The following is a 14,917-nucleotide window of genomic DNA, read 5'->3' on the forward strand; positions in this document are numbered from 1 at the left end:
ATCCCCTTTGTGCTAGGTATTACAGGGTGGGTGAGATATCTTACAGTTGGGTGGCTATTACTTTAATTAGAATTTTAATGACTTTGACTGAGCAGTGTCATCAATCTAAAAAACTTCATTCATTTGGGGTATTCATTAATTTTCGGTAGTACAATTATTCTGGTCAAATTACAATATTTTGGTGCTGAACTGCCATCAACTATAGAACTGGAAAGAGATACCAGGTGTGGAGTTACTTCTACTGAGAACATTGCATAATACTCTGCAATACTCTCAGTCCATGGGGGCAATGATGTAGTCAGTAGGTCACAATGTTACAGGGTGTCACAGGCTATGCTTGGCTCTACCCTCAGGAGCCATTTCACACAGCTCCTCTCTTTACAACATTTCGGAGTTGATGTATTAAGTAGTGAGAAGAGTGGAGAAGTGGACCAGTAGAGAAGTTGTCAATATCAACTAATCAGCTTCAAAGTATCAGTACATCTATAAAATGATAGGTAGAAGCGGATTGGTTGCCATAGGCAACGTCTCCACTGGTCCACTTCTCCAGTCTTTTCACTGCTTAATACATTAACCCCCTAGCCATCTCTAATAACAGACAACAGATATGAGGGCGGGTGGCTCGGCTGTAGTCATTCATGTTTTAGTATCAGCAGTAAGCTAATGCATTGTTTTAATTAAGAGAGTATTCATTTATTGTAACATGCAAATTGAAGGATGAGCCTTTTCCGTATCAGTGGCTGTTGTGAGCCTCTGGGCCTTATGCAGTGTTGGACAGAAATGTATGTGCTCCTGCATTGTGTGTATGGAAAAATGTATTTGCCCATATTTAGTGTTGTACGTACTGTATCTTGCCGTGCATCCACCCCATCCGTACACTTGGTTTGCTGCTAGTCATCATCATCATGCGCATTTGCAACAGCCTGTCCTTGGTGCATGTGATATGCCTTGCAAAAGGTGTATATATCCTTACATCCAACTCTCCGTAGCCTGCAGTTATATTACCAATGTGTATTCACTACAATGCTAAAATATCCTTTATATTGTACATTCCACAGGATACTTCAAACTATTTCTACAGAATTTACCACCATTCCTATTGCCCTCCTTTTGTACAACTACTGTAGTGGCAAGTATTGCAGCTACTAAGGAACCCACCGGTGAGAGGCTTCCCTGTCCAAGCTCTATGTGTAAATGTGTTTATTGAGGGCAATGCTGGCCATGTCACATCATGGAAGCCCTAACAAAATGTTCCTATGGAGCTTAAAAATATCTAGTTACACCCCTGTACCTATCTTAGAAAAATACAAGTACAAAGAGTCAAATATAAATTGGACAATGGGCAGGCGTAATATACCTTGGTGGTGGCTGTGAAACAACATTAGTGATTCCAGTTGCACTCTGGCTTGCCATCCCTTTGGTCCGTGGTGAAGGGACAGGAACTTGTGAAGACCGATAGGACTCAACAGTCTGCACGTTCCTAGCTCTTGGTGTAACTTCTGGTGGGGGGATGCTTTGTGTACTCCTCGGACTTTGTACTACCAAACATACAGGGAAAAAGGGTTTACATTAACCTAATGTGACACATTGTATACGTTAATGAGAAAGAAAAAACAGGATTTTGATACCTACTGGTAAATCCTTTTCTCCTAGTCCGTAGAGGATGCTGGGGACGACATCAAGACCATGAGGTATAGCTGGGATCCGCAGGAGACATGGGCACTCTAAAGACTTTTCATTGGGTGTGAACTCGCTCCTCCCTCTATGCCCCTCCTCCAAACCTCAGTTGTAGGAACTGTGCCCAGGGAGACTGACATTTCGAGGAAAAGATTTACTTAAATTAGTGGTGAGATATCTACCAACTCACACCCTCAACCATGCCGCACACATGGCATACAACATAACACACGCCAACAGGCATGAACAAATTGCAGAAACATGCTGAAAACTAAGATAACACAACTTGTGTAACTCTAATAACTAAAACTGCAGGTAAAGTACGCACTGGGACGGGCACCCAGCATCCTCTACGGACTAGGAGAAAAGGATTTACCGGTAGGTATCAAAATCCTATTTTCTCATATGTCCTAGAGGATGCTGGGGACGACATCAAGACCATCGGGTCTATACCAAAGCTCCAGTACGGGCGGGAGAGTGCGGATGACCCTGCAGCACTGATTGACCAAACTTTAGGTCCTCATCGGCCAAGGTGTCAAACTTGTAGAACTTAGCAAATGTGTTTGACCCTGACCAAGTAGCTGCTCGGCACAGTTGTAATGCCGAGACCCCCCGGGCAGCCTCCCAGGATGAGCCCACCTTCCTAGTGGAATGGGCCTTCACCGACGTCGGTAACGGCAATACAACCGTAGTATGAGCTTGCTGAATCATATTTCTGATCCACCGTGCAATAGTCTGCTTGGAAGCAGGACACCCAATCTTGTTGTGAGCATACAGGACAAACAGGGCCTCTGTTTTCCGTATACGAGCCGTTCTAGCAACATAGATTTTCAAAGCTCTAACCACATCTAGAGATTTTGATTCAGTGAATGTTTCAGTAACTACTGGCACTACAATAGGTTGGTTTATGTGGAAAGATGAAACCACCATAGGAAGAAAATATTGTCGAGTTCGCAACTCTGCCCTATCTTCATGGAAGATCAGGTAAGGGCTCTTGTGAGACAAGGCCCCCAATTCAGACACCCGTCTTGCAGAAGCCAGAAGCATCACCACTTTCCAAGTGAGAAACTTCAACTCTATCTTTTGTAGAGGCTCAAACCAATCCGATTGAAGGAACTGCAATACCACGTTAAGGTCCCATGGTGCTACTGGAGGCACGAATGGAGTCTGGATGTGCAGAACCCCTTTCACGAAGGTCTGAACTTCTGGAAGAGAGGCCAATTGTTTTTGGAAGAACACTGACAAGGCCGAAATCTGAACCTTGATTGATCCCAATCGGAGGCCCGCCTCCACACCATCCTGCAAAAAATGGAGGAAACGCCCTAAGTGAAACTCTTCCGTAGGAGCTTTCTTGGATTCACATCAAGACACATATCTTCTCCAAATACGGTGGTAATGTTTCGACGTTACTCCTTTTCTGGCCTGAATAAGGGTGGGGATGACTTCCTTGGGAATACCCTTCCTGGCTAGGATCCGGCGTTCAACAGCCAAGCTGTCAAATGTAGCCGCGGTAAGTCCTGGTACACGCACGGCCCCTGCTGCAGCAGGTCCTCTCGAGGAGGAAGAGGTTGAGGATCTTCTATGAGCAACTGCTGAAGATCAGGGTACCAAGCCCTCCTTGGCCAGTCTGGGGCAATGAAGATTGCTCGAACCCTTGTTTTTCTTATGATCCTGAGTACTTTTGGGATCAGTGGAAGTGGAGGGGAGACATACACTGACGGGAAAATCCACTGGGTCACCAGTGCATCCACTGCTACTGCTTGAGGGTCTCTCGACCTGGAACAGTATCTCTGAAGCTTCTTGTTGAGGCGAGATGCCATCATGTCTATTTGAGGAACTCCCCAAAGACTTGTCACCTCTGCGAAGATTTCTTGGTGGAGGCCCCACTCTCCTGGATGGAGATCGTGTCTGCTGAGGAAGTCTGCTTCCCAGTTCTCTACTCCCGGAATGAATATTGCCAACAGAGCTTGTAGATGTTTTTCTTCCCAGCTGAGGATTTTTGTCGCCTCTGCCATTGCCGCTCCGCTTTTCATTCCACCCTGCCTGTTTATGCTGTTACATTGTCCGCCTGGATCTGCACGGGACGGTCTTGAAGAAGATGTACCGCTTGTTGAAGGCCGTTGTAAATGGCTCTTAGCTCCAGTACGTTTATGTGAAGGCAGGCTTCCTGACGTGACCAACGTCCTTGGAAGTTTTCTCCCTGAGAGACTGCTCCCCAGCCTCAGAGACTCGCATCCGTTGTTACCAGGACCCAGTCTTAAATCCGAACCTGCATCCCTCTAGTAGGTGAGAGCTGTGTAACCACCACAGGAGCGAAATCCTGGTTTTTGATGACAGGACTATCTTTCGGTGCATGTGTAGGTGTGACCCCGACCACTTGTCCAACAGGTCCCACTGGAATACTCTGGCATGGAACCTGCCAAATTGTATGGCCTCGTAGTGCGCCACCATCTTCCCCAACAACCGAATGCACTGATGGATCGACACACTCGATGGTTTTAATATCTGTGTTACCATTTTCTGGATTTCCAGAGCCTTTTCCACCGGAAGAAATACTCTCTGAACTTCTGTTCTGTGTCATCCTGAGGAAAGACAACATTGTCGTCAGTTCCAATTGTGACTTCGGGTAATTTATGATCCACCCGTGTTGTTGGAGTATTGACAGAGAGAGTGATATGTTTTGAAACAACTGCTCCCTGGATCTCGCCTTTATCAGGAGATCGTCTAGATAAGGAATTATATTGACTCCTTTCTGACGAAGGAGGACCATCATCTCTGCCATCACCTTGGTGAATACCCTCGGCGCTGTGGAGAGGCCAAAGGTTAACGTCTGGAATTGGTAACTGTAATCCTGAACCGCAAATCTCAGATAAGCCTGGTGAGGAGGATAAATGGGAACATGCAGGTAAGCATCCTTTATGTCTACCGACACCAAGTAGTCCCCCTCCTCCAGACTGGCAATCACCACTCGAAGGGATTCCATTTTGAACTTGAACCTTTTCAGATAACAATTCAGATCCTTTAGATTTAGGATCGGTCTGACCGAGCCTTCCGGCTTTGGAACAACAAAGAGGCTTGAATAAAACCCCCCGCCCTTGTTGTGACAACGGTACCAGGACAATGACCTGGTCTTGACATAACTTTTGGTTTGCCGCTGTTACTGCTTCTCTTTCTGGCGGAGAAACTGACAAGGTCGATTTGAAAAATCGGCATAGGGGAACATCTTGAAACTCCAGTTTGTATCCCTGGGATACTATTTGCAACACCCAGGGGTCCAGGCCAGACAAAATCTAACCTTGGCTGAAGAGTTTGAGACGTGCCCCCACCCGAGCGGCCTCCCGCAAGGGAGCTCCAGCGTCATGCTGAGGATTTTTCAGAAGCAGGGGTAGACTTCTGCTCTTGGGAACCTGGAGCCGCTATGGGCTTCTTTCCCCTTTCCCTACCTGCAAAGAAGGGGGAAACTCTCGTCTTTTTGTATTTATTGGGCCGAAAGGACTGCATTTGCGGGTGATAGGTCTTTTTTTGCCGATGCAGGAGCATAGGGCAAAAATGTCGACTTACCTGCGGTAGCCGCCGAGACCAACGCATCCAGGCCATCGCCAAATAAGGTCTTACCTTTATATGGGAGCGCCTCCATGTTTCTATTGGAATCTGCATCCGCGTTCCACTGGCAAATCCACAGCGCCCGCCTAGCCGATACTGCCATGGTAGCGGCTTGTGAACTCAAGAGGCCAATATCCTTCATTGCTTCCAGCATGTAGGTGACAGCGTCCTTGATATTCCCTAACTTAAGGAGTATCTCATCTTTATCAATCGTGTCAATTTCTGATGACACGCTTTCTGACCATTTTTTAATAGCGCAACTCACCCATGCGCAGGCAATAGTGGGCCTGAGCAGTGTACCATTGTAACATAAATGGATTTCAATGTCGTTTCCATTTTGCGGTCTGCCGGCTCTTTAAGAGAAGCCGTGCCAGGAGCAGGGAGAATTACCTTCTTTGTCAACCTGGAAAGCGCACTGTCTAACACAGGGGGTGACTCCCATTTTTTCCTGTCCTCAGCCGGGAAAGGGTAAGCTATCTGAATCCTTTTGGGAATACGAAATTTCTTATCAGGATTCACCCACATCCCTTCAAACAGAGCATTTAGTTTGTGTGAAGGATTTCTTTTCTTTACATAAATAAGCCTTCTCCTGAGGTACAGGAGTGCTTTCTGTAACCTCCAACACGTCCCTTATAGCCACAATCATATATTGTATACTTTTTGCCAATTTATGATCTAAATCTCTGGAGTCACTATCGTCGACACAAGAATCTGAGTCCGTGTCAGTATCAGTGTTTACAACATTCGCAAACGGTCTCTTATGTGACCCAGAGGGGTCGCCAGCATAAAGAATAACAGCATCCTGAAAAATCACATCTTCCACAGATTTTCTCCAGCATGCACCCTTAGATTCAGACTTATCTAATCTTCGGTTAATCAGATGCATACTGTCACGTATCTCTTTCACCCATGCAGGCTCTTGGTGTGCCAGCAGCGCCACCACATTACAAGTCTGTGTCCCTAAAATGGCTTCCTCCGGGGAGGAACTCCCTGCCTCAGACATGCCTCACACGTGTACAGCACACTCACAGACACACGCCTGAGGAGAGAGAGAAAATGGTGCCGAACAGTGTGCTGGCTGCCTGAGGAAGAAGCTCCGCCCCCACAATGGCACGTCCTTACACTCAGTATCCATGACAATATTTATACTGGTGGGGTCTTATGCCCCGTTTTAGCCAGTTTGAGGTATATTTCTTGCTGCCCAGGGCGCCCCCCCCGCGCCCTGCAGGGCTTGTGTGTGTGGGCAGCAGTGGCGCGCTGCGCTCCTGCCAGCTGCGCCGCACCTCAGCCGTCACTTACTTGATAGAAGATCATTCTTCTCATATTCACCTGTCTTCTGACTTCTGGCTCTGCGAAAGGGGTGACGGCGTGCTGTGGGAGTGAGCATCTAGACACGGCTAGCGTTCAGTACCCTTCAGGAGCTAATGGTGTCCTGTTAGCCAGAAGCAGCAGTGGCAAACGCAGGATTTGCATGGGGTGGTTTCCAGAACTGGGCGGAGCCAATCACGGGCGTGGGGACTGAGGTGACCCAGTATATGCTGGGTCCGTAAAACTAGTGTGTCTGTGTGTGTGTGTGTATATATATATATATCTACACATATATATATATATATATATATATATATATATACATATATCTACACACACACACACACATATATATATATATATATACATACACACACACATACATATACACGGGTGGTCTTCAGTATGCCGGCGGTCGGGCTCCCGGCGACCAGCATACCGGCGCCGGGAGCCTGACTGCCGGCATACCAACACTTATTCTCCCTCGTAGTGTGGCGCGCGTAGCGTGGCGAGCGCAGCAAGCCCGCAGGGGGCTCATTTGCGCTCGCCACACTGTTGGTAAGCCGGCGGCCGGCCTCCCGGCGCCGGTATGCTGGTCGCCGGGAGGCCGGCCGCCGGGAGATCGTAGTGAACCCATATACACATATACATAGCATATTAAACATGCATACATATATATATATATATATATATATATATATACACACACATACAGTACACATATATATACACATGTATATATATATATATATCATATGTGTGTGTGTGTTTATATGTATGTATGTATGTATGTATGTATGTATGTATATACATGTGTATATATGTAGGCACATGGATATATGTACTATAATTATAATAAAGTAAACTTTTATTGCACTTGCAAGTGCCACCAGGAAGACAGCAGGCTGCAGAGCACGCTATACAGTCATTAATAATAGTCATGCAGCTAAAAAAAAAAAAAAAAAAAAAATATAATTTTTTTTTTTAGTGGAGGGGGGTTTCTGGGTACTCGGAAACCCCCCCTGGGTGCGCCACTGAGCAGAGCCATGAAACTCTTTAGGAAGTTGGTTCTGCTTCTGCCCCCTCAGTCCCACGAAGCAGGGAGTCTGATGCCAGCAGTTCTCCCTGAAAATAAAAAACCTAACATAAGTCTTTTCAGAGAAACTCAGTAGAGCTCCTCAGAGTGCATCCAGTCAGCCTGGGCACATTTCTAAAACTGAGGTCTGGAGGAGGGGCATAGAGGGAGGAGCCAATTCACAACCAATGAAAAGTCTTTAGAGTGCCCATGTCTCCTGCGTTTCCCGTCTATACCCCATGGTCTTGATGTCGTCCCCAGCATCCTGTAGGACGTATGAGAAAAATTATTTTATTATATACAAGCACTAGTGACTTAGGCCCTCATTCCGAGTTGATCGCTCGCTAGCTGTTTTTAGCAGCCATACAAACGCATAGTCGCCGCCCATGGGGGAGTGTATTTTTGCTTTGCAAGTGTGCGAACGCCGGTGCAGCCAAGCTCTGCAAAAACATTTTGTGCAGTTTCAGAGTAGGTCTGAACTTACTCAGCCTTTGCGATCACTTCAGTCTTTTTGGTGCCGGAATTGATGTCACACACCCGCTCTCCAAACGCCCGGACACGCCTGCGTTTTCCCTACCACTCCCAGAAAACGGTCAGCTGACACCCATAAACGGCCCCTTTCTGTCAATCTTCTTGCGATCGGCTGTGCGAATGGATTCTTCGGTAAATCCATAGCTCAGCAACGATCCGCATTGTACCCGTACGACGCGCGTGCGCAATGCAGAGCATACGCATGCGCAGTAGAGACCTGATGACAGCGTGCAATCAACTCGGAATGACCCCCTTAATCATTGCCACATAGCACACGGATTGGAAAATTTTAAATAAAGACCAACGATTCTCTATGGATGAGATTTATCAACCCTTCCAAATAGAACATGTGGAGACGTTTCCATACCAACCAATCAGCTTTTAGCTAATATTTCATAGAATGTACTAGTTAAATGACAGCTAGAATCTGATTGCTTGCTGTGGGCAACTATTTTCACTTACCTCTTTAGAAGGTTTGATAAATTTCCACCTAAAGATTTAAATTTTTCCAGAATGAATCCAAATTTATTCAACCTTTACGGAGTTTAATAGATTTGTGTAGTCTCTTTGTAGACATCATCATCATCTTCTAAATAAGAATATGAAAACATATGGATATTGGGGGAGTTCCTGTGCTCCTAGATAAGACTGATTTAAAATGTCCATTTTGGAAAATGTATGGTCGGAAAATATGGGTAGGAATGAAAATCATTGTGTCCAGTGTTTTATAGCAAAAACAGGAGCCCATCATTCAAAGTGGGTAGGTGGATTTACAAAAGAAATCAGACTTTTAACCCTTTATTCAAAAAAGTTCAACATTACAAATATTTTTTATAAAAACATATAGTATACAGACTTTTAGGAACTGTGAAGATAAAAATGTGGATTTTTTAATGTACTCACCATAAAATCCTTTCCTCGTCATCAATCTAGGGGACACTGCAAAGCTTATGTTGGGTTAGAGGGCTAGGCACAGCAGTATGACACTAAACAGTTAGCTGTTGCGGGAAGAGCTAGTCAGCTACGACAGGCTGTATCAGAGCTTGCGATAGCTATTGACCGATATTAAATCCTGGAAAATTTGGCTAAGACAGCGGGAAAGGTTGTTAGGCCAGTCGTCAGGCCAAAAGCAGCAATGGATGTTGGCACAGACCGGAAGGTGACCCCAGAAGGGTGATGTGAGTGTAGTGATCCTGGGCACTGTCCAAATCAACAGGAACTGAAGGATTGTTCGGTGGGGTGACTAGGCCCCCGTGCGTGTGTGACCATGTCCTCCATGGGTAGCCCACTACTGTTTCAGGTGTCTGTCTTGATAGGGCAGCAGGCGGTATGGGCAGTGATGGAATCAGGCAGTGAAGTCACCATGGTGTCTAGCACTCTAGTTACGGAAGACCTGAAGGTCCAACTACCGCCAGTAAAAGTCCTTTGTGTCAATGGGGTCACCGAGGAGTATGACCATATCTGTCTTGTTACGGTGAGGGGACAAATGGTGCAAGTAGTGGCAGCAATAGCCCCAAAGCTGCCATACTCCCTTATTCTAGGGCAAGACTTTCCCCTGTTGCCTGTAAATTCTACTTGACCGTATCGGTCCGGAAATGCTGACAACTGAGTTACCGGCCGGATGTCCGACTCTACATAAACCTGTCACTCACACCACAGAACCAGAAGGAGTGGTCAGGAAGCAGCAATATCTGGAGTCTGGTTGCCAGGCTTTGGCAGCAGTCAGACCAGAGTTGCATTCCAGAGGATGGGAGGATGAAGGCATGGTCAGAGAAGGCAGGAAGGAAACAGAGACCTTGCTAACTGGTGGAAAAAATTGGTCTCCTGTTTTCAGAAAACTCTAACACTCCAAGACTTTGCTTTGAACCAATTAGATGATTGTGCATTGGGCAGTGCTTACAAAAGTATTGCAAGAGTGAATGAAGTATGGAAGGCTGAGAGATAGGCAGGGAGAGAACCATACTTTCTAATGGAAAGGGACCTGCTATAAAGGGTAGTACAAGAGAGGTTAGTTAAACGACGATTAGTGCCACAGGTACACGTTCTGTTGGTGTTGGCAGCGTCCCATATACATCCTACAGGAGGGCATTTCTGGAGAGGAAAAGCTCTTAAATGGTTTCTCCAGAGGTTTTATTGGCCGGACATTCGCATGGCGGTCAAGAGATACTGCCAAGCCTGCACAGTCTACCAACGGAATGGTCCTAAATCCGATTACTGAGGTTCCTGTGTACCTCTTCCTATAATCCCAGGCCCATTAGGCAGACAATTCTCAAAAAGAAGCACAGGTGTGGCAAAAGAGGGGTTACGATATGCGAGTCACCACACACACCCTTAATTCAAGTGATAAGGTGCTTGTCCAGGTACCCACCCAAGAGGATAAATTCTGTGCACATGGGCAAGGCCCTTATCAGGTAATAGAGGCCGTGGGACCAATAAGTTATGGAGTACGGCAGTTGGCTACACGGGAAACAGAACTAGTTTGTCACGTCAACCGGTTCAAACAATGTGTGAAAGAAGTGTTTCCTCCGCAAAGGCTACCGCCATGAAGGCTCTGCTGCAGGTTGCGTAGACCCTTTCGTCCTCAAGCCCCACCTCAACAGACCACAGTGGGAGGTGATGGGAAAATCAAAACTATGTCCGATGTACGAGTGTCGCCAAAGCTGGCAAAGCTAAGTGAGGGGGAGTTGGGAAATCTTTTCCAGGTAAAGGGTCCGCTTTGCCAAGTATGGTTATGCTAAGGGAAAGGGTATGAGGCAAAGAGGGTACTTTACTACCTTCTGATGCTCAGAACAGGACTACCTCTCTAGGACAAGGGGCAGATAGGGTTAATAATTCTGCTGCTTACTACAGAAAAGGAAATTCATACAGCTGCACTACCTGGGTGTGACTGATTAGTGTGTGTGAAGGTATAAAGGTTTGAGGGATGCAGTGGGCGGGGTTTCAGACACTGGTTAGCAGCTGGATGACAGAGAGGGCTTGTGGTGCTTAGTTAATGTTCAGGGAAGCTATATCTGGTGAACAAATGTGATGGTACAACATTTGAAAGGAATAAATAAGCCACCTGATAAAGCAACCAGAGTGAAGAGTTGTTCTTTGTAAAGCAGACATTTACAAAGTGGTGTCAGAAGTTTACACCACATTTGCAGAGGGTGCAGAAATGGTGGAAGGAGGCTTCTCTACGAGTATAGTATCAGAAAGGTCAGGCTCACACATAGCACTCATGACACACTTAGACTCTCCTCAGGGATGTGTGACGTTTCTGAACACACAGTTTTGTTCTACTGCCTTAGTATTTTTTTTCAGCACTGGTTTTCTGGTTTTCTTTCTTTTTACACCTCTTCTAGACTCTGAGTGAGAAGGTCTTGCATTGTCATGAGGCAGAAGAAGATGCCCCACTGACAGTTGCAGTACCATCACTCATAAATAAAGGCCAAGGCCTGAGCTCTATTAGAGGTGAAGTTTTTTTTTTTTGCATTGTAAAGTATTATTTTGATATCAGGTGCCCTTTCTTAAACCGTCTATGCCCTTGAGCACCAGTTCTAGTAGATTTTGAAGTACTAATATCATGATCATCATGACTGGCAGCAGCCATAGTACTAGTACTTGGGTGCTGCTCCTGCTCTTCTATCGACTGATCATGATCCATATCAACACAGTGCTTATATTTATTTACACATTGGGGCATGGCACAGCACTAGTACTTGTTTGCTGCTCCTGCTCGTCTATCAACTGATCGTAATCCATATTGGCACAAGTTGTAGAAAAACAAACTAACAGCTTTTTTGTTTTTTCACAAATGACAGATTCTCACTGTGAACTTGCAGTGCTTATATTTATTAATGCTGTGGTGTTGCACTAACTGAGCTTTGTTGAATGCACAAGTTGTAGAAAAAAAAATAAAACCAACTTTTTTTTCTATTTTTTTCACAAATGACAACAACTTCACCAAAAACTTTTGCGGGCACCAGCATGTACCAATAAAGGGTTAATGCTGCCCTGTATTAGGAGCTCTGAGCTGCAACATAGGCAGTGACAAAAAACACCAATGTGCTGTGCACCAAGGCTCAATGCTGCCCTATATGGAACTCTGGGCTGCAATGTAGGCAGTGACAAAAAACACCAGTGTGCTGTGTACCAAGGCTTAGTGCTGTCCTATATGGAGCTCGGGACTGCAATGTAGGCAGTGACAAAAAAACACCAGTGTGCTGTGCACCAAGGCTTAATGCTGCCCTATATGGGGCTCTGGACTGCAATGTAGGCAGTGACAAAAAACACCAGTGTGCTGTGCACCAAGCATTAATGCTGCTCTATATGGAGCTTTGGGCTGCAATGTAGGCAGAGACAAAAAAAAAAACACTAGTGTGCAGTTGCACCAAAAGTTAATGCTCAGCACCAGTGTGACACAGTTAGGGTCACAGGAAGCACCAGTGTGACGCACTAATAGTGGATACACACTATGCGATACGCTCTATGAGCAATATCGCATAGTTTTTCCCCTCCCGGGAACATGCAGCATCTGATAATATAGTTAGATTGAGCTGCATGTACAGGCGACAGCGGGGTTCGTTAAGCATGCATCGGGCATCGCTGGTAGCATACACGCGGGGCGATATTGTAAACAAAAGGGAGGGTAAAAATGAGCGATATGGTTTACAAAGTACCAGGTGTAGTATGTTTCGTACCGGGTACTGGGTGTAGTATATTTCGCCGGCACTTGGGATCCTGGCGTCCGTACCGAGTGTAGTATGTTTAGCCTGCGCTTGGGATCCTGGCATCCAGCATATCGGCGCCGGAATCCTGACCGGCGGAATGCCGGCAGTCGGGTGAGCGCAAAAGAGCCCCTTGCGGGCTCGCTACGCTGCAGGCACGGTTGCGCGATACGTGCATTATTTTATTTATTCTCCCTCCAGGGGTGTCTTGGACACCCCAAGAGGGAGAATAGTTGTTATTATACCGGTGGTCGGGATTACGGCACTGGTATGCCGAAAGACGGTATATCAAGTGCCACCAGTGTGTACCCACCATTAGACAATAGATGTAACTGCCAGCACTATAAAAATAAAAACAATGTTGTGCTAACTGCCTACATCAAAACTAGCTCGGCCAGTATTGACACTAAGAGACAGTAAGAGACATGTGGGTGCCACCGCCCATCAAATAAGTGTTAATCAGACAGAGGCGTTCACATCAATGCAATGCAATTGCATTGGCTAGCCCACGCACGCACGCATAGATCGGGACTTGCACATACGCACTGGTGCTACAAACGGCTCAATGCGATCACATCGCAATAGCGGGCCGTGCTGAATAAGGCCCGAGATTCACAAATACTTGAAGGAAGCAGAATGTGCTTTTTGCTTACCTGAAAGCTGGGAAGTTGTGGACTGTAAGGTGTCCTCACTCTTCCTCTGGTGCTTCACTAGTTTCTGCAGTACTTTTCCCAACTTGGCTTTTATCCCTTCAATATCTGGGTATTTCTTCATTTTCTGTTGAAACTGTTTCACCAAAAGAGCCTTCAAGTCTTTGTAGGTAGATGATGGAATTCCTTTTGCACCCTTTAACATTACCAAGAGATAATACACAGATATCTGTGAGATGCATAGCAGTGAAATAGATAGCATTTTTACTTGATATCTTTGCCTAACATCATAAAGGCGTCTTTTTGTTGCAAGAAAAATGACCACTACATTTACTTTTCCTATCTCTAAATTCATTAATATCATATATGTAAGGTAATATGGTGTTGGGTATGCGTGACCAGCGGTCAGGAGATTCCTGACCGCCGGTCACATAACTACACCCCGCTTTGTGTGGGAATACTGTACCAGCTTAATCTTATAAAATGACACTGCATTTAAGGGAAGTCACATTATGGCACACGCCCTGCTGAAATCTGCTCCCTTCTGGGATTCCTCTACACCAGTGTTTTTCAACCACTGTGCCGTGGCACACTATTGTGCCCTGAGCAGTCTCCAGGTGTGCCGCCATAGAAGCAGTGCCAGGCCCGTCAGTGTTTTGCCGCTACTGTGGCCCTGGAACAATCAATACTGGTGGGTCTAGTGGTTGCAGAGCCAGTTCTAATTTAGGGCGCCCGGGCAGTGTTGGTCTCTTCTGGTTTTCTCAGATGTGGCTCAGGCGTTACCTATAGAGAAGCTGCGACATGACATCCTAGGACACGCAACTGCACCATGCATCACCATTATATTTGAGTCTGCCGTGGCAATATTTAAATCTTGTTCAGTGTGCCGCGAGTTGTAAAAGGTTGACAATCTCTGCTCTGCACAGTCCAGATTTCAGTGATCAGTCCAGAGTTGGGATGAGTGGTGTAAGGGAATCCCACTGGCGCTGCATCCAGTTTTAAATGCAGCCACATGATCTAAGTAATCCCTCTGGAGTGATGAAGCTGATGTTTTATATATGATACGTACCAAATACAGATGCAATTTAAAAGGAAAAATAAATCTTAAAATTTGACTTGCATGTTGATTCAGACTGGCTACGGAGTCTTTCTGATTTGTGGCCAGCAGCAAATGCCCTCACACTAATAGTGTGGCCCAACTCCTGGAACTATTGAGTGGGCTCGTAGCAGAGAATAAAGAAAAGACGTGGACCACCCCTTTAAAGTTTCTTAATGTACTACCTCCTGAGGGGTGTCGTACGGTATGCCGGCGCTCGGGCTCCCGACGCCCAGCATACCGGCGCCGGGAGCCCGACCGCCGGCAT

The 14,917-nt window shown here is 46.1% G+C and overlaps 1 protein-coding gene across 2 annotated transcripts in view; it reads right to left on the reverse strand.

Moving 5' to 3' along the window:
* Window positions 1-14,917, reverse strand: part of DZIP1L (DAZ interacting zinc finger protein 1 like) — a 282,067-nt gene that overhangs the window by 2,262 nt on the left and 264,888 nt on the right. For both annotated transcript variants that reach the window (XM_063915531.1, XM_063915530.1), the window contains exons 12-13: window positions 13,557-13,749; window positions 1,358-1,538 (exon numbers count right to left, since the gene is read on the reverse strand). In XM_063915531.1, the coding sequence (XP_063771601.1) occupies window positions 1,358-1,538; window positions 13,557-13,749 (374 nt within the window). The remainder of the gene's footprint in view (window positions 1-1,357; window positions 1,539-13,556; window positions 13,750-14,917) is intronic.

Source organism: Pseudophryne corroboree, chromosome 4 (genome assembly GCF_028390025.1).
Source record: "Pseudophryne corroboree isolate aPseCor3 chromosome 4, aPseCor3.hap2, whole genome shotgun sequence".
Taxonomy (NCBI): domain Eukaryota; kingdom Metazoa; phylum Chordata; class Amphibia; order Anura; family Myobatrachidae; genus Pseudophryne; species Pseudophryne corroboree.